Consider the following 20,728-nt stretch of genomic DNA (forward strand, 5'->3'; position numbering starts at 1 on the left):
GCAATTTCACTTTAATTTGTGCTTTTTTCCCTTGCCAAATAAATTTCAATATTATGGTATTCAGTTCATCAAAGAAGGCTTTTTCTAATTTTACCGGAATAGTTTGAAATAAAAAAAGTATTTTCAGTACGATATTCATTTTAATTGTAGCTATTCTCCCCAGTATTGACAGTTGGAGATTTTTCCACTTTTCTGAGTCCAGTTTTATTTGTTTTAATAATTTTGTATAGTTGTCCTCTTTTACTGTTATACATCTTGCTGTTAAGTAAATTCCCAAGTATTTAACTTTTTAAACTATTTGAACATTTGTTTTTCTTGCAAGTTGTGTTTTCTGTTTTTCTGGTAAGTTGTTTGTCAAAACTTTAGTCTTTTCTCTATTTATTATCAGGCCTGCGACCTTACCATATTGTTCTATTGTGGCCAACAATTTTGTGCTTGTTTCCAGAGGTTCTTCCAATATAAAGACCAAGTCATCCGCGAATGCCTGCGATTTATATTTTTCACCCTTTATATCCAGTCCTTTAATCTCAGAGTCTTGTCTAATATTTCTGTTCAATACTTCCAAGGTTAATATAAATAGCAATGGGGATAAAGGACATCCTTGTCTTGTGCCCTTTTTAATATTAAAGTTTTCTGTGTAGTCTCCATTTACAATTATTCTAGCAGTCTGTTTATCATAAATTTCATGAATAGCATTCATAAAGTTTTCCCCAAAATCCATTTCCATAAGTTGCTGAAACATAAATTGCCAATTTAAGTTATCAAACACCTTTTGTGCATCCAGATATATCAAAGCCATCTGTTTGCCTGGATGAGTTTCATAGTACTCTAGAACATCCAAGATTGTTCTTAAATTATTTTTTATCTGTCTTTTAGGCAGAAAGCCATTTTGATCTCTGTATAAATTCAATCAAGAATTTATTAATTCTTCATTTCTTAATTTCTTAATTCTTTTCTTAATGTCTTTGGTATTTTGGTTTTCAGGAGAATTTCATTACAAAGTTCTTTTAGGATCGGAGTAAGCACGTCTTGTAATGCAGTGTAGTATTCTGCAGGTAGTCCATCTGGCCCCAGAATCTTGCCCATTTTTTTGCCTTTTTATAGCTTCTGTAGTCTCCATCATTGAAATTTATTTATTTATTTATTTATTTATTTGTTTTTATATACCGCCCTTCTCCCTAGGGACTCGGGGCGGTGTACAGAGTAAGGTAGGTATACAGATTGAACAATAGTGAAAAACAATAGTAAAAACAACTGAGACCCCAAGAGCTATCAGGCCGGACTGCTGGAACAGGTAAGTTTTTAAATCGCGCCGGAAGGTGCGGAGGTCGGGGGCCATCCGGATTTCGGTAGGCAAGCAGTTCCAGAGGGCTGGCGTACCCACTGAGAATGCCCTCCCCCTGGGGGCCACCAGCCGACATTCCTTGAGCGGTGGCACCCTGAGGAGGCCCTCTCTGTGGGAGCGCACAGGACAGAGGGGTGTTGACGTTGGCAGAAGGTGCTCCCGTAGGTAGTCCGGACCCATGCCATGTAGGGCTTTGTATGTCATTGTTAGCACCTTGAATTTCACTCGGAAGGAAACCGGAAGCCAGTGCAGCTCACGGAGGAGAGGTGTGATATGGGAGTATCAGGAGGCCCCCAAAAGTGTCCGTGCAGCTGCACTTTGCACCAGTTGAAGCTTCCGAGTGGCCCTCAAGGGCAGCCCCATGTAGAGAGCGTTACAGTAGTCTAGGCGAGAGGTCACAAGTGCATGGGTGACTGTACGTAAGGCATCCAGGTCCAGATAAGGTCGTAGTTGGTGCACCAGTCGAACCCGGGAGAAGGCCCCCTTGGTCACAGCTCCTATGTGATCTTCCAAGGATAGCTGTGAGTCTAGGAGGACACCCAGGTTGCGGGCCTTATAAACGGGGTAATAACTCATCCCCGATGTTAAGGGATGGAATGATCTGAGTATCCTGGCTTGCCGGTATGTACAGCCATTCAGTCTTGTTCGGGTTGAGTTGAAGCCTGTTCCTCCCCATCCATTCCCGGACCGCTTTCAGGCAGAGGGACATCACGTCGAGGGCATCACTGATGCTGTTTGGAGTTGAGCTGAAAAGCTGGGTGTCATCAGCATACTGATGGTACCCTACTCCAAAACCACGAATGATCTCACCCAGCGGCTTCATGTAGATGTTGAACAGGAGAGGCGAGAGGACCGACCCTTGAGGGACTCCGCAAACGAGAGGCCTTGGAGTCGACCTCTGTCCTCCTGCCAGTACCGACTGCGAGCGACCCAGGAGAAAGGAGGAGAACCACCGCAGAACCGTGCCTCCCACTCCCAGTCCCCTGAGGCACCGCAGCAAGATACCATGGTCGATGGTATCGAAAGCCGCCGAAAGGTCTAATAAGACTAGGACAGAGGAATGGCCCCTATCCCTGGCTCTCCAGAGATCATTCATCAGAGCGACCAATGCCGTCTCCGTGCTGTAGCCCGGCCTGAAGCCCGATTGGCACGGGTCTAGATAAACCGCTTCATCCAGGACCTGAGGAAGTTGATGCGCCACCAGACTCTCAACAACCTTCGCAAGGAAGCGAAGGTTGGAGACTGGACGAAAGTTATTCAATGAGGTTGGGTCCAAGGTGGGCTTCTTGAGGCGGTGGGGAAGTGACCCTCACTCAGAGAAGCAGAGATGACCGCCTGAAACCAGCCTCGTGTCCCCTCTCGAGCTGCATAAGCCAGCCAGGAAGGGCACGGGTCCAGTAAGCATGTGGAGGAGCTCAACCTCCTCATAATCCTGTCCACTTCCTTCGGAGTCACAGGATCAAATTCCTCCCAGATGACGTCGACAAGACTGTCCATGTCCTGTTCCTCCAACTCTGCCCAGTTGGAGTCCAGGCCAGTTCGAATCCGAGCGATTTTATCCAATAGATATTGACCGAATTCCTCGGCTCGACCCTGTAAGGGTTCCTCCCTCACCTCTTGGTTCAGTAGGGAGCGGGTCACTCTGAACAAGGCAGCCGGGTGATTATGTGCGGACGCGATGAGGGTGGAAAAGTAATTGGATTTCGCCACCCTTATCGCTGCGAGATAAGACCTGGTGAGGATTCTTAGTCGCAATCGGTCGGATTCGGATCGACTGGATCTCCAACGGCTCTCTAGGCCCTGTCTCCGACGCTTCATCTCCCGGAGCTCCGCGGTGAACCATGGGGCTCGCTGGAATCTGCGCCGGGTCAGGGGCCGCAGGGGTACAACTCGGTCCAGAGCCTCTGTGGCTGCCCTTTCCCAGGCGTCCGCCGAGCTGTGAGCAGGGAGTGCATGTGGGTTCCCAAGCGCTGCCTGGAACCTATCAGGTTCCATTAGGCGCCTAGGGCGGTACCATCTGGTTGGCACCGTGCACCCACGGCGGGGGGTGGCAAAGGGGAAGTCTAGCCGTAGGAGGTGATGATCGGTCCATGACAGGGGCGTAACGGTCGTGGCGCCCCCACCGATATCATCACGCCACCGTCCTGACAAGAACACCAAGTCGGGGGTGTGGCCTCCCTCATGAGTCGGTCCAGAAATTATTTGCGACAGGTCCATGGCCGCCATGGAAGCCATGAACTCCCGAGCTAGTTCGGACAATCCTCCCAGGGACGGTAGGTTAAAGTCGCCCAAGACCATGAGTTTTGGGAATTCAACCACCAACCCTGAGAGGACATCGAGTAGCTTGGGCAGGGCTGCCGCTGCACGATTAGGTGGTAGGTACGCCAGCAGCAGGCCCAACTGCGCCCCCGGGCCGTATCTCAGAAGGAGAGACTCACACCCGACTATGTGAGGGACGGTGGTCTCTCGCGGGCTAAGGGTCTCCCTGATGATTACTGCCACTCCTCCGCCCCTCCCATGGGCCCGAGGCTGGTGCAGCACCTGGAAACCTGGCGGGCAGAGGTCAACCAGAGGGACACCACCCTCTGGGCCCAGCCAGGTTTCCGTGATGCAAGCCAGGTCCGCGTGCTCACTCTCCACTAGGTCACGAACAAGGTGAGCCTTGTTAGCTATGGACCTGGCATTTAGGTAGACCAGCCTGAGCATAGGAGGCTGCACACCTTCGCTCCCGGGTCCTCGGGGGAAGTACAGAGGGTCAGAGCGTCTCACCGCTTGTACAGAGCGGAGATGACTCTCCCGGTGACGATACGGCCCTCTGCTTGTGCACCTTGTGCCGTTCCCCACCATCCTGGGAATCGGCTGTCCGTCAGCTCGCCACTGGGCTTTGTCGGCGATTGGCCCTTGTTCCTCACCTTCGTGAACGGTCGTAGGCCTGGCCTGCGCTATGGTAGTTGGAAGGCCCCCCTTCGCCGAACAACCATAGTCTTTTCCCGCCCCCCTCCCTAACCCGACAAAGAACTTAACTAGGAACGTAACCAGGGGCCTCTTGTTGGACTTGTGCTGGAGGCCCCTGACCCTGCCCGGCCATCTCTCAGAGGCCCAATGGTCGGGCCCGTCATCGAGATTGGATGTATTGTAGGCGGGACGCACCCAGGAGAGGGGGGAACCCCTGAGGGCGTGTAGGTCTGTGCTCGAATATTGGAGAAGCATAGAGACACAGGGCTTTTTTGGGAAGGCGGTCCCCTGGATGGAGAATTGGCAGGAGGGTCGAGTTGGGTAGGTGGGTATCTGGACCGTCACCCAGCCACTGCCACTTGGCTGGGTGAACCCCAGAAGCAGGCCACTCCCCATCCTCTCACGATGGGTTGTGACTCTGCTTCCGGGGGTGGTCCAGGACCCACCCTGGGTGAAGCATACCCTATAGAGCTCTCACCTCTATGGGGCTGCAGGTGTAAGGTCAAGCCACCGTGGCTTGCACCCAGGCCCATCATGTCCTGTGGGGCGAGGGTGGGCAGGGGGGTTGAGAGTTGGTAGAGGCAAGATGATGATGGTTTCGGTGGTCCAGTCGCCGCTGTCTCCACTGATCAGCTGCATCGTGGCATCTTTTTGGTTGAAGATTGGCACGGAGACACCGTCGGCACCCAGGATGCAGGCCGGAGACGTCACGCCGCGTCTAGTAGTGCTGCCGTCGAGGGTTCTTGGTAAAGGTGGTCGACCAGGGTCTGGAAAATCTTTCGCTGTTGTCGCTTTCGCTGCTGCTCCGTTGCATAGCTGTTCCCCTGATCTGCTGGGCCGCAGCGTCTCGATGTAGATCGGAGGTGCCGCCGCATAGGGCTAGGTCAAGGTGGTCGAGGAAGGACGAGGCGCTGGCCCTCACTCAAGATGGCTGCAGCGGTTCAGGGGGCAGGCCGGAGACGGCACGCCGCTGCTGCTAGCGCCGCTGTCAAAGGCCCCTCGGAGGGTGGTCGATCGGGCCCGCATAGCCGGTCTGCGGCGTCTTCTTGATCCCATGGAGACGCCGCTGCTATTCAGGAGCAGGCCAGGAGGCCGAGGCAGAGCAGCGACTCCGGTCCTGCTCAGGGTGGCTGCAAAGGCTGCCACTTCCGCCGCCCAGCTGATCTAGCTGATCCAGCTGATCCGCGGCGCCTTCCTTGATCTTTGGAGACACCGCCCTTGCCCGGGAGTAGAGCAAGCGGTTGAGGCAGGGCGGAGGTGTTGGCCCCATTTACAACGGCCGCCAACGGCCCAGGCGGCGGGGCGGAGATGTCCCGGCACCCCTACAGCTGATTCGGGAGGCAGTGGGCGGCACATTGCCCAACTCACCTGCCCAAACTTCTGACCCCACCCCAGGGGTCCGATGACATCCCTGGGGGTCTCCTGGGGGGACGCCTTACCACTGGGGGCTACGGAGCTCTCCCCAGCACGTGTGCCATATTTGGAGCCGGCAAAAAAAATGGTTTGTTCAATATATTTCGGATATTCTGGGGAATTTTCAGTAAATTTGCTTTTATTAAATACTGCTCTATTTTTTCCGTAGAGATTTCCTTTCCTTATGAAGTGTCTCATAATATTCTTTCACAATTTTTTTCATTGCATCATTTTGAAACTGTATTTCTCCTTTTGTATCCTGGAGTTTCTTTATTATTTTCTTTTCTTTTTCCTTTCTAAATCTTTTTTTTATTGAAAAGTTTTAACATACATTTTATCTTTAACAGTCCCCCCTCCCCCTCCCCTCTCCCTCCCTCCCTCCCCCTCTCTCCCTCCCCCCCCTCCCCCTCCCCCCCCGACTTCCCAGAGCTAAGTACAAGGTATAAAAAAAACAATCATAAACATCCATATGCTAACAACCATAAACTCTAAAATCTATCACTCTCTGGCTCATATAGGATAATACAAACACTATTAATATTAAATATATATAGAAAAAACAAGGAAAAAAAAGAAAAAGAAAAGGAAGACTTATTCAAATGCTACATGAAACTTTTTAGTCCTATATTTGTTCTGGATATACTCAATCCATTTTCTCCATTCCATAATATAACGTTCTTGCGAGTGATCTTTCAAATAAGCCGAAATCTTTGCCATCTCTGCCAGGTCAGAAACCTTTAAAGTCCATTCTTCTATGGTCGGCAGTTCCTCTTTCTTCCAATACTGACCTATTAAGAGTCTTGCTGCCGTAATTAAATTCAACATCAACTTAGTGTCCACAACCGTAGCATCTGTAATTATTCCCAACAAAAAAAGTTGCGGACAAAACTTTATCCTTTGCTTGAAAATCTTCTGCATATTCCACCAAATTTTAATCCAGAAGGCCTTAACCTTTTTGCAAGTCCACCATACGTGAAAATATGTTGCATCTTCATCACCACACCTCCAGCATTTTGGCTGATAATTCGGATACATACTTGGAAGCTTTTTAGGATCTAGATGCCATCTATAAAACATTTTATAAAAGTTCTCTCTTAAATTTTGAGCTTGTGTAAATTTTACGTTCCTCACCCAAATCTTTTCCCACATATCCATTGTAATAACTTCTTGGATGTTTTGGGGCCCATTTTATTATACAGTCCTTAACAAGTTCTGTTTCTGAGTCAATCTCTATCAATGCAAGATATATCCGTTTAATATGTGCTGGTCCCTGATTTCTAATTTGCTTTATCAGATTTTCATCAGTCATTGTAAAACCAATTTCCTGGTCTTCTTTCCACCTGGCCCGTAGCTGAATATATTGAAACCAAGTTTGAACAATCTCTTCATCTCGCAAGAGGCTATATGGTTTCAAACACCAGACATTTCTTTCCAAGCTTAAAATCTCTTTGTACGTAGTCACATCATGTTTAAAACCAACATTTATATTTTCTATTGCGTGTTTTGGAATTGCCCACAATGGTATCTTACAGTCTAACTTATGTCTATACTTCTTCCAAACTCTCAGCAATGCCTGTCTTAAAATATGCACTCTAAACACATTATCTACCTTCTTACCATACAACAAATATGCATGCCAGCCAAACAGCAAATCATGGCCCTCAAAATTTAATAATCTCTCTTGTGTCAAATTAATCCAATCACTTATACCTGCTAATGCAGCAGCTTCATAATATAATTTAAGATTAGGCATTTTAAGACCACCTCTTTCACGAGTATCCTGCATAATCTTAAGTTTAACTCGTGGCCTTTTCCCTGCCCAGACAAATTTATTGATACCTCTCTGCCATTCCTCCAAATTAGAATCTTTCTTAAGAACCGGTATCATTTGAAATAAAAATAAAAATTTAGGCAGGACATTCATTTTCGCTGCTGCGATTCGCCCCAACAAAGACAATTGCAGTTTTTCCCAACTCTCCATTTCTTTTTGGATTTTTCCCCATAATTTTTCATAGTTATTTTTATATAGTTTTGTATTAGAGGGCGACAAAAGCACCCCCAAATATTTGACCCTTTTAACAATCTCAAATCCAGTTAACCCTTCTAAAAGGGCCTTTTGCGATGCTGTCATATTTTTGGCCAGAATTTTAGTTTTTTGTACATTAACTTTAAATCCAGAAACCTTCCCATATTGCATTATTATCTCCATCAGGTCCACAACAGAGCTCTCCGGCTGGGTCACTGTAACAACCAGATCGTCTGCGAACGCTCTCAATCTATAATCCTGATCTCTAATTTGTATACCCTTAATTCTTTCCGAATTCCGTATTTTTACCAGTAATATCTCCAATGTTAACACAAATAACAAAGGCGATAACGGGCACCCTTGCCTTGTACCCTTCTCGATATTACATGCTTCTGACAAGCTATTATTAACTATTATTCGGGCTGTTTGTTTTTGATATAATGCCCTAATTGGTTGCAAAAATTTATCCCCAAAATTCATTTTATCTAAAACTTTCATCAAAAATTGCCAATTCAATTGATCAAAGGCTTTTTCAGCATCTAAAAAAATTAGCGCCGCAGGGATCTGGTTGTTCCTTTCCAAAAATTCCAACACATCAACTATATGCCTCACGTTATTTTTCATTTGCCTACCACTAATAAACCCAGTTTGATCCCCATGAATCACCTGTTGCAGAACCCTCATCAATCTATTAGCCAACACCTTAGCAAATATCTTGTAATCTGTATTTAATAGTGATATCGGTCTGTAGTTTTTTACTTGAGTAACATCTTGGTCTTCCTTCGGAATCAGAGAGATAAAAGCAGTTCTCCAAGACGGAGGCACCTTTCCCCCTCTCTGGATTATCTGGAACAATTCCTTTAATGGTTTTATCATCTCTAATTGTAAATTTTTGTAGTAGGCCGCAGTCAGACCATCTGTACCTGGCGCTTTATCCACCTTCAACTCCTTAATTGCTGTAAGTATTTCTTCTTCTGTAATCAATTGATTAATCTCCTCTTTTTGTACTTGCGTAAGAACCGGAATGCTAGCATTCTCCAAATATACATCAATGTCTTTTTCGTTAATCTTCTCCTTAGCATATAATTTAGAATAAAAATCCACAAAGGCTGCCTTAATAAGATCCTGTTGAAACACTACCTTTCCCTTATATTCAATTTTGTCTATATTAGAAGCCCTCTGCTTTTTCCTTAGTCTATAAGCTAGCCATCTACCTGGCTTATTAGCATTGCAAAAAGTGTTATGCCTGGCAAACCGCAAATTGGTAGCCACCTGGTCAGCCATTAGTTTATCAAATTGTCCTCTTAATAGCTTAATAACCTCCTTAGTCTTCACATCCAATGGATTCAGAATCAAGGCATTCTCTTTTTCTTTAATTTCATTCTCCAGTTCTTTCTTTCTAGCTTCCAAAGTACGTCTGTGTTTATTATTCATATATATCAACACCCCTCTCATATAGGCCTTGCTAGCATCCCAAACCATGTCCATAGAAGTATCCTTATTCATATTAATTTTAAAAAAAATCCTTCATTCACTGTTTACACTCTTCCACATTTTTCTGATTTCTAAACAAGTTCTCATTTACGCGCCACGAGCCCCTATCTCTATTGTCCTTATTAATCTCTAACCATACTGGACTATGGTCAGAAATAGCTCTTGCACAAATCTTTACCTTCTTAATCCTAGAAAAAAAATCGTTAGTCAACAAAATGAAGTCAATCCTGGAAAAAGATTGATGTCTATCAGAAAAAAAAGTATAATCCTTTTCATGCGGGTGTGTGTCACGCCAAATGTATCGCAATTCCAAATCATCCTTCATTTCAAAAAAAGATTTAGGCAATCTGGCATGACACGGAACACGCTTAAAAAAACCAGCCTTATCCATCTGTACGTCCAAAACACCATTCCAGTCCCCCATAAAAATAAACGATTTGTAATCCAACTGAGTAAGCTGCCAGATGAATTTCGATAATACCTTTTGCCATTCTTTAAAACAATTCAACTTTTCAATAATTGGAAGTACTTGAAATAGAAACAACATTTTTGGCAAAACATTCATCTTAACAACTGAGATTCGGCCCATCAAAGACAATTTCAAATTTGTCCAAATATCTAAATCTCTCTTAATTTCATTCCACATTTTATCATAATTATCTTTATACAAATTCAAATTTTTTGCTGTCATATTTACACCCAGATACTTCACCTTTTTTACAAACATCAAACCAGTGGCTTCCTGTAACTTACTTTTTTCCTCTAATGACAGATTTTTCCCTAAAAGTTTGGTTTTATTCTTATTCAATTTAAAACCTGCAACATGTCCGAACTCTTGTATTATTTCCAGTGCTTTAATTGCACTGGTCTCTGGATCTTGTAATGTTAAGACCAAATCATCAGCAAAGGCTTTTAGCTTATATTGTTTCAAACCCACTACAATCCCTTTCACACCTTCCTCTTTCCTTATCATATTCAGCAAAACTTCCAGAACCGTAATAAATAACAAAGGGGAGAGTGGGCACCCTTGCCTGGTACCCTTTTCAGTTCTAATTTCCTCTGACACCACATTATTAACTATAATTTTTGCTTTTTGCTCAGAATAGATTGCATTTAAACCATTCGTAAAACTCTGCCCAACCTCCATATTTTCAAAATTCTTTTTCATAAAACTCCAAGAAATATTGTCAAAGGCCTTCTCCGCATCAATAAACATTAATATAGCCTTAAGAGTTCTTTTTGGCCTCTAACCTTTCCAAAATATCAACTATGTTCCTAATATTGTCCTTCATATGTCTACCAGGTAAAAAACCTGCTTGATCATGATGAATAAGATCTTGAAGGACCTTCTTCAGTCTTGTAGCCAAGATATTAGCAAAAATTTTGTAATCCACATTTAACAAGGAGATTGGGCGGTAATTCTTTACTTGAGCAATGTCTGTATCTGGTTTAGGTATCAATGTAATAAATGCTTCTCTCCAGGTCTCAGGTGCCTTAACCTCCTCTAGTAATTCATTACATACTTCCATCAGTGGCTGAATCAGCCAGTCTTTCAGTGTCTTATAATACTTTGCTGTCAGTCCATCAGGTCCTGGTGCCTTGCCAATTTGCATTTGATTAATTGCTGCCTCCAATTCTTGTCTTGTAATCCGGTAATTGAGTAGGGTCCCTTTCTCTTCAGGAATTTTCTGCCATCCATATTTGTCCAGTAACTGTTCTGTTTTAATTAAGTCCTCTTTTTCTTTCTTGTATAGCTGCTTATAATATTTCTGAAAACATTTCCTAATTTCTGCAGGGTTCTCAATAATCTTTTCCTCTTGTGTTATCATAGTTATTGTACTTTGTTTCTGTCTCTTTTTCAACTGCCAAGCTAGTAACTTACCACATTTAATATTATTATTTAATATTAAGGACAATATGAAATGATGATTGTTAAATGATAAGAAATTAAATATAGATAGATATTAAATACGATTTAAAATTATGAAATAGAAATTGCTAATGATGATTAACAAAGAAACGCAGATAGGGGGGACTCGAGGAAGTCACCTGAAAATGATTAGAAAGATTAGGAATAACGGAAGCTAAGTATTTTTGTTGATTGTATTGTTTATGTTATGTGTTGTTTTTTATATGTATATATATATATATATTTGTTTAAATATATGTTTATATAAAAGCAATAAAAAATATATAAAAAAACAAATCTCCTTCTCAGAGAGAACATGAAACAGTTGTAGTCATTGAGCTCTGAGGCTTCGGAGTCATGCAAATTCACCACCCAATCTGCGACCGGTCCATCCAGAGCAGATTACACTATCTGGATACGGGCTTTGTTGCTATGAATGTGCCGGCTGTATTCTTCCATGTAGTTGAGGACTTGGGTTAGGAAAAACCCCAAGCGTGTCGGCTCCCCCTTGAATTTTACGTCCAGTGGCGGGAGTCTTTGAATGGATCGGTGCCTTTGTCGTCGGTGGTATTGTCTTCCATCCGGATCGCCATCTGCGGGTTGTTGGGGAGTGGGGATGCTGAACTGGTCACTACTAGATCAGTGGATGTCCCCGGGACTGCAGGTTCCAATTTCCCCTCAGTGTCTTTCCAAGTGTAGCTCCAGGTGCTGGTGCAGCTGTGGGGCTCAGAATTCTTTTCCCCTAGGGAGTCAAGGATTCTTTTCATCAGGCTGATAGCTTTTTCTAGGATCCAGTTCGAGTGTTGTGCCCAACTTCCTTCCTCTTCGCCTACGTGCAGGGATTTCTCCATTTCCTGCTTCCATTCTGGTTGGTTGGGGCCCCGTCTCAGGGTCATCTTTCTTGATTGTATGACAGGTGTATGACAGTTCAGATCCTGACAGTTGGCAGGTTTTCGGTTGGGGAAAAGGCTCCCTCTCCATGAGCGTTTCTCCCTTCCCTGCCTCGTCGTCTTACATGGTATTTTTTGCAAAGTCTCCTGGCAAGGTTCTCCCTTCCAGGTTGACTATTCTTGCAGATCCTGTCTAATGTAAGGACCCACTTCAATCTACATCTTAAGAAAACAGAACTCTTGGAAATGGTCTCTTCCAACAGGAATTTTTATTAAGAGAAAGTGATAGTAGGCATGCTAGACAAGATCTGAGGGATCCCCCCACCATTCAATGTTTTAAAGTGTTCCCAAGCAGGCCCCCACCCCCCAGTTCTTCTGGGCAATTCAAACTGGCAGATTTCTAGGTGTTAACTCCAGGAAAGATAACATCAGTCCGGGTCCATCGGCACCATCATTCAATCCTGTCTTTACCCAGATCCCAGGTGTTGCATCTCCCCCCCTTTTTCCCTCTCTGCCGGTAAAGAGGAGAGTTTCAGAGGGGCATAGGATGAAAGGCTGATGGCCACATTGTTATGGTTAGCAGACCCAAAGTGAATCAACAAAAGGTTACTTTGTAATGAATGGAGGAAGTGAAAGTAGTAAAAACCCATGCATACCCTCCCTCCCCCTTAGTCATATGACGGAATCCAGGAGATAGTAAGAATTGGTTTTAAATCAGAGAAGATAGATAGAAATGAAATAAAACTGGATTCTGACAGTCCTTTAATAAATACAATGATATACAGGTATATTTATTTGTACATGGTAAATTAGGGCTTATAGATTAGAATATGAAAAGAAAAGATGTTCATATGGAAAACATAACTAGATGTACACAAAATGGGAGGTGTACTTTAAGTTTTAGATTCAAACAGTATATTTGAATGTTTCAAGTTAGTAAACTCAGGATTTGACTTGTGATCTCATTGCTTAATAATGGTGTTTCCAGTCCCAATTACTGTTGTTAAGTGAGACTGCCTATCCTTGGTGGAGCAGTGGGCTAATGCCTCCTTAAGTAACACCAGCTGCCTGCAATTATTGCAGGTTCGCATCCCACCAGGCTCAAGGTTGACTCAGCCTTCCATCCTTCCGAGGTAGGTAAAATGAGGACCCAGATTGTTGGGGGCAATAAGCTGACTTTGTAATAATGTCGTTTGGGGGGGGGCGAAAGCCCTAATAAGCACGCATATACATAGAATGAAGGCTATTGCTAAGCACATTGATTTGTGCTTAGATTGTAAGCCGCCCTGAGTCTTTGGAGAAGGGCGGGATATAAATGGGATTAAAATAAAATAAAATAAATAAATAGTCCACTTTTTTCTGACATGTCATTTAGTATTGAGGATTTTTGTCGTATACTATTTGAAAGGATAGAAAATTGTTTAGATATCATTTCAACTCTTTTGGTTTGTTGATCTAGCTGACTTGGTTGAAAACATCTTTTTAATTCCGCTTTTCTTTGTTCCACAGATACCGAACATCTTTATACTGTTGTGTTCCAAGAAATCTGCAGTCGTTTTGGGAAAACCTACACCTGGGATGTGAAATCCTTAGCAATGGGTAAAAAAGCATTGGAAGGAGCAGAAATCATTTGCGATGCACTAGACCTCCCAATCACCAAAGAAGAGCTGTTGCATGAAAGTAAAATCATGCAAGAAAAATTGTTTCCTACAGCTATGTTGATGCCAGGTATTTTGTTTCTTCAATTTAGTGTGCTTATCAAATTGTCTTTGCATTTTCAGTCTAATGGATATTGTTTTCTTGTGCCTGATTAACTTAGCATTCCTTTGGAACTTAAGAAAGACTGTGATATATTCTAATAATATCTTTATATAATAAAAATTAAGTGATAATAGAAAAATAAGCTGTTTTGTCTGTAATCTTTCTATGCTATCATTTCTATGCTAAATGCAGTTTCAAAAAGCCGGTCAGCAATAATGAGGGCTTTTTCTGAACTATATGACTACAGATGGTCATCTTCCTTCCATCAGCAGATCAAAGTGTGTTTGTTTGATAAAGGTATCTCAGTGTTCTGAAAGAGAAAAACCTTTTCTGCCACAATATGTAGCATCTGCATGAGAAGTCAGGGTGATGCCCAGCTTTTCAATATGCGCTTCTGCAGAAATTAGAAGAATTGACCAACACCAAATAAAAGACAAGTTCAGATGAAAGTATCTTCTGTCAACTTTTATTCTAGGTAGTGGAGAAAATATCCATCCCAAACCTTTACCTTTTCCAAAAGTACAGTGCAGTTGTTTATAAACTAGTGAAATACTGCTGGAAAGAGGAAAGAGTCCATGGAATCTGCAATAAACTGCTGTTAACCTTTCCATTCTCATGGTTTCTTAAAAGGCATAATGGTAACTCATTGGACTTACCATTGGCAGCAAAATCTTACTTTATAGAGTTTGTTGAATATGATTAATTTACTGAAAAATGCATTAATATTTTTTCTGAAAACTATTTTCTTGTACACCGAAAATATAGTGCTTTTTCTTACTTTAGAACTAGTAATTCATATATAAACGTTTATATGTATGAGCATAGGATAAATATGAATAATGAATCTGATACTATGAAACTTTTTCAAAAACGAAAGCAATAAACTGGTGCTATCTTCCTCTTGATAATGTATCATTAGTCCACCTTTTTAAAAGATTTTAATGAAACTTATTTTTATATTTCATTTTTGTCTAAATTTGGGAAGTTATTGCAACAGTAATGCAGTCTCCAATCTGCTTCAACATTAAAGATAATTTAAAGTCTCTCATACTTCTATGGATCACTAATTTTAGCAAATACTTAGCAACATTGTTTTATGTTTTATATGGTATGGATTCTAATGAACTTTAGCTAATCAGAAAGTAGCACAACAATGGAAGTTCATTTCTCAGATTTTTGAATTAAGAGAGTTATCAAAACCCCATAAAATTACTATTTTATATTCTTAACATTTAGTGCTCTGAAAATTTGTCTTTTGGGAGAAATGCCATGAGCAAAATAATTTCCTGGATGTAGTGTTTTTGGAAAAGTACAACAATTTTGCAACTCTGTCCATTAGGGCTACAGAGCAAAATACTCAAAAGTCATACAGTAAGATACCATTGAAGCTCTATAAATTACTTTTTCACATTTGTAAACTTCTCAGTAATCTATCAAAGAGCAAAAATTTGGTCTACACATTTCCTGCTGTCCCAAATTTTCTTCATTGTAACTCCTCAGGATTGATTATCTGCTCTTTCTGCTTTCCTTCCTCCCTTGGACTTAGTCAGATACAATTTTCACATACAAATTAACCAGTTACAGTTGCAAGAAAAAGTATGTGAATCCTTTGGGATTACATGGAGTTTTGCATGAATTGGCCATAAAATGCGCTCTAAATGTCATGTAAGTCACAACAATAGAAAAACATAGTCTGCTTAAAATAATACTACTCAAACAGCTGTTGTCATGTTTTAATTGAACATAAGGTGGAAACAGTGCAGGGTGGAAAAAGTATGTGAACCTTTGGACTTAATAACTGGTTGACCCTTATTTGGCAGCAGTAACCTCAACCAAACATTTCCTGTAGTTGCAGATCAGACCTGCACAACAATCTGGAGTAATTTTGGACCACTCCTCTGCACAAAACTGTTTCAGTGTAGCAATATTCTTGGGATGTCTGGTGTGAATCGCTCTCTTAAGGCCATGCCACAGCATTTCAATCAGGTTGAGTTCAGGACTCTGACTGGGCCACTCCAGAAGGCATATTCTGTTCTGTTGAAGCCATTGTTTTGTTGAATTACTTGTATGCTTTGGGTCATTGTCCTGTTGCATCACCCATCCTCTGCGGAGCTTCAGTTGGCGGACAGATGGTCATACGTTTTCCTGCAAAATGTCCTGATAAAGTCTGGAATTCATTTTCCCATCAATTACAACAATCCGTCCAGGCCCTGAGGCAGCAAAGCAGCCCCAAACCATGATGTTCCCTCCACCATGTTTTACAGTGGGGATGAGGTTTTGATGGTGTGCTGCGCCTTTTTTTCTCCACACATAGTGTTGTGTGTTTTTCCCAAACAACTCAATTTTGGTTTCATCTGTCCACAGTATATTTTGCCAGTAGTGCTGTGGAACATCCAGGTGCTCTTTTGCAAACTTCAAATGTGCTGCAATATTTTTTTTGGACAGCAATGGCTTCCTTCGTGGTGTCCTCCCATGTACTCCATTCTTGTTTAATGTTTTCCTTATTGTAGATGTGTCAACAAAAATGTTAGCATGTGCCAGAGATTTCTGTAGGTCTTTAGATGACACTCTAGGATTCTTCTTTACCTCATTAAGCATTATGCGCTGTGCACTTGCAGTCATTTTTACAGGACGACCACGCTTAGGGAGAGTAGCAACAGTGCTAATCTTTCTCCATTTGTAGACAGTCTGTCTTACCGTGGACACATGAACATCAAGGCTTTTGGAGATACTTTTGTAACCCTTTCCAGCTTCATGCAAGTCAACAATTCTTGATCATAGGTCTTCTGAGAGCTCTTTTCTGCGAGGCATGGTTCACATCAGACAGTGTTTCTTGAGACCAGTAAACCCAAAACAGGTGTGTGTTTTTAAAGGGCAGGACGGCTGTCAGCAACACATGCAATATCATCACACTGATTGGAGTCAAGGTTGGCTCACTCCTGGCTCCAATTAGCTCTTGGAGAAGTCATTAGGCTAGGGGTTCACATACTTTTTCCACCCTGCACTGTGAATGTTTCCATCTTATGTTTAATTAAAACATGACAACAGCTAATGTCTGTGTAGTATTATTTTAAGCAGACTGTGTTTTTCTATTGTTGTGACTTACATGACGTTTAGAGCGCATTTTATGGCCAATTCATGCAAAACTCCACGTAATCCCAAAGGTTTCACATAGTTTATATATATATATTATATATGTAGATCTAGAGTCTCGGGTTTCTTCCCACGTTCCTTTCATCTTCAGAAAGTTGTGGCGGTTCCTTTCATCTTCAGAAAGGAACGTGGGAAGAAACCCGAGACTCTAGATCTACACATACAGACACCCGCGAGAATCTACGAAAACATACATATATATATATATATATATATATATATATATATATATATATATATATATATATATACATACACATACATACATATATATATATATATATATATATATATATACATACACATACATACATATATATATATATATATATATATATATATATATATATACATATATACATACACACATACACATACATACATACATACATACATACATACATACATATATATATATATATATATATATAATATATATATATATATATATATATATATATATATATGTTCCTTAATACATAACTGCATTTATTTGTTGTTTCCTGCATGTATCTATAGCCCCCTGTTCATAAGAGTAAAATACTTTCATTCAGATCTATTATCTGATTCTTCTACAAATCAGAGTCACTAGGCACTTGGACACATTTGGAAACTATTTAATATTTATTTATTTATGCCATTTATATATATGTACTAATCAAGCAAGACCGTTTAATTGTTCTGCTTAATAATCGTGAACCTTTTTCTAGGTTGTAGACATTATTTGAAGTTATTATGTTTAATAAAGATTAGTATATAAAACATCAAACAGAAGTCCCTTAATTTGACAATTCCAATTTGTATTTGTGTAAAGTACATGTGTTATGTACTCAGCATACGTATATATATTCCCCTCACAATCAATAAGGAATTCCGGCAGCCGTTGACAGCCGTCAAAAGGCTGCCGCGGCTTTCACCCCCACTAACGCGGCAAGCGGCCGATTCTGACAGCTGTCAAACTGCCGCGCATGCGCAGTACACTGACAGCTGTCAAACCGGCCGATTCTGACAGCTGTCAACTGATGCACAGGCGCAGTACACTGACAGCTGTCAAACCAGCCGGGCCGCGCACGCGCAGTCCAACCGGAGCTGTCAAAGCTGCCAGCTGGCCCCGGCAACAACCCCGGCTGTCAGCCGCGCCTACCTCAGCCGGTCTCTTCCGATTGGGCGCTGTTACTTGGCGGGAGAACCCCGCCAGTTTATTGGTTATGTGTTTAGTTGTCAAGTGTTGTTGTTGACTATAAATAGCGGGGATTCCCGGCGGTGTTTCGCCCGGGACCTCTGCCCAATAAACAAGTTCTTTTGGACCATGTATTCTGTCTCCTGTCGTCCCTCAAGATAACTCAACATGTGAGTAGAATAATTAAAGGACTAGGATTACGGTTAGATAATATACATGCTAGATTCAGTTACAAATATATAAAGTTCTAATTGCTAGAACAGGCCTATTAAATACTGTGATATAAATTAGAAGAATGAAATGTGATAAATTTAATTTATTTAAATTGACATAATTTAAATTAATACTTTGATGTTAATCAATAACTTTTTATTTCCATGAGTTTTATAGAAAATAAAGTTTCTTGAAAATATCTGTTTTTGGATTTAGCCCAAGAGAAAGGTCTCTTTGAAACATTAAAATGAAGTCATGTGGAGCAGTAAACTATTTAAATGCAGAACAATATGCAGATTACATTTTTTTTCATATAAGAAACCTATGGCAATTCATTTTCCCTTTTTCACCTAGTTTGTATCTTGGTATAAGTAGCTGAAAAATATTTTTAAAACTAGTTTTACACAATGAAAAAATAAAGTTTCTCACAATAGCAAGTCAAATACCAATATTTTGTAATTTGTACTTATGCAAATATATTTCTTGAAACAAAAGTAATTGTTCCCAGGATAACTGATTATAAGAATAAGCCCAATAATTAGAGAAATATTGTAATGTGTTGTAATAATTTAATAATATCTGAGCATATTCTTTTTTTACTATTTAATAGCCAGTTATTAGGACCTCTAAGGTACAGTAAAATGCATTTGAAAAATTATAATTTCTTTCTTGTAATCTGTAAGTGTTCTGTCTTTTCCAAGTTTTCAATTTTCTCTAGCCAAGCTGAGGAGAGATTGATAAATTTTGATTATGATGTTCCGAGAATATTTCAAAATAAACAAGCCAAACTTCCCAAATATCTTTGTATGTTTATTATTTAGTAAAACAGAACAAATAACAAATAACAAATAACATTTATTTGCACCTTCAAATAATTGAAGGGACGCGGTGGCTCAGTGGGTTAGGACACTGAACTTGTCGATCGGAAGGTCGGCAGTTTGGCGGGTCGAATCCCGAGTGCCACGTAGCAGAGTGAGCGCCAGTTACTCGTCCCAGCTTCTGCCAACCTAGCAGTTCGAAAGCACGTAAAAATGCAAGTAGAAAAATAGGGACCACTACGGTGGGAAGGTAACAGCGTTCTGTGCGCCTTTGGCGTCTAGTCATGCCAGCCATATGACCACGGAGACGTCCTCGGACAAGCGCTGGCTCTTCGGCTATGAAACGGAGATGAGCACCGGCCCCTAGAGTCGGAAACGACTAGCACGCATATGCGGGGGAACCTTTACCTTTACCTTTTACCTCAAATAATTAGTATAAGATTAAGAAACTTATGTTTCTTTGGACTTTGAGGCATTGAATTTACTACTGTCTTTGTGTAAGGCAAAAAATGCTTTTCCATATTCATGTGATCAAATGACATAGAAACAGGGCCTCTTTCTTTGCTTTTTTTTGGTTGTTTTTGTTGTTCCTTCAAGTCTGTGTTGACACCTAAACGTGTCCCTGCAGTTGTCTTGGCAAAACTATATAAGTGGTTTGTCATTGCTTCCTTTCCTAAGGCTGAGAGACAAGGACTGGCCCAAGGTCACCCAGCTGGCTTTGTATCTAAGATGGAACTAGAACTCAAGTCTCATGGTTTATATCCTGATGCCTTAACCACTACAGCAACTTGGATTTCTATGCATTATTGTAATACATATAGCATGTAGAGCCTGTCCCAGTGGGGTGTATGTTTTATATAGAGAGGCCTTATCCATGTGTCATTGAGAAGTATCTTTATAGAAAGGGAGATGGCCATTGATCCATCAGTAATGAGAATCAGTTGGTGGATCTTCACAACTTTTATATGTTTTTATGTGCACATATTTGTATGTGTGTATATGCATGGGGAACAGGAACTTATTTATTATTAAAGTATTACTTGGGAATTTTCTATTTGAATATTTTCTTTTTATTAGATACTTTAAATATTTGTATATATAGGCAGAAACAATAAAGACTATTGTTTGAATTGTTGTTTACCAGTAAAAGTAAGGTAGGGCAAAAAAGGGATAGGAAAAAGTAAGAAAAAAGTGTGTACATGTTTGTGTGGGTATATTCATCAGAGCATTTAAAGTATTTGTGTATCTTTGTTACACAGGAGTTGAAAAACTAATCCGCCATCTACACAAACATAATATTCCCACAGCTGTTGCTACTAGTTCATCTCGAGTGACATTTGAAATGAAAACAAGCCAACACAAAGACTTCTTTGGTTTATTTCATCATATTGTCTTGGGAGATGACCCTGAAGTAAAGCATGGCAAGCCACAACCTGATGTGTTTTTGGTTTGTGCAAAGAGATTTGATCCTCCTCCATGTCCAGTAAAGGTAAACATAATCACAAAATAGAATAAGAACCAAACCCCCTAGCTATTATATTTTGATCTTTTTTAATGTGAAAGGGGTTAGA

General features: G+C 41.3%; 1 protein-coding gene across 3 annotated transcripts in view; it reads left to right on the forward strand.

Moving 5' to 3' along the window:
- PUDP (pseudouridine 5'-phosphatase) overlaps window positions 1-20,728 on the forward strand; it is an 88,390-nt gene that overhangs the window by 41,574 nt on the left and 26,088 nt on the right. For 2 of the 3 annotated variants that reach the window (XR_014492528.1, XM_083362708.1), the window contains exons 2-4: window positions 8,638-8,697; window positions 13,542-13,760; window positions 20,417-20,646. Coding sequence is in view for 2 of the 3 variants with exons in the window: in XM_083362708.1 (XP_083218834.1) it covers window positions 8,638-8,697; window positions 13,542-13,760; window positions 20,417-20,646 (509 nt within the window). In the remaining variant the exon portion in view is untranslated. The remainder of the gene's footprint in view (window positions 1-8,637; window positions 8,698-13,541; window positions 13,761-20,416; window positions 20,647-20,728) is intronic. The other variant, XM_083362709.1, reaches the window with a different exon arrangement.

The sequence above is a fragment of the Vipera ursinii genome (assembly GCF_947247035.1).
Source record: "Vipera ursinii genome assembly, chromosome: 4".
In the NCBI taxonomy this organism is placed as follows: domain Eukaryota; kingdom Metazoa; phylum Chordata; class Lepidosauria; order Squamata; family Viperidae; genus Vipera; species Vipera ursinii.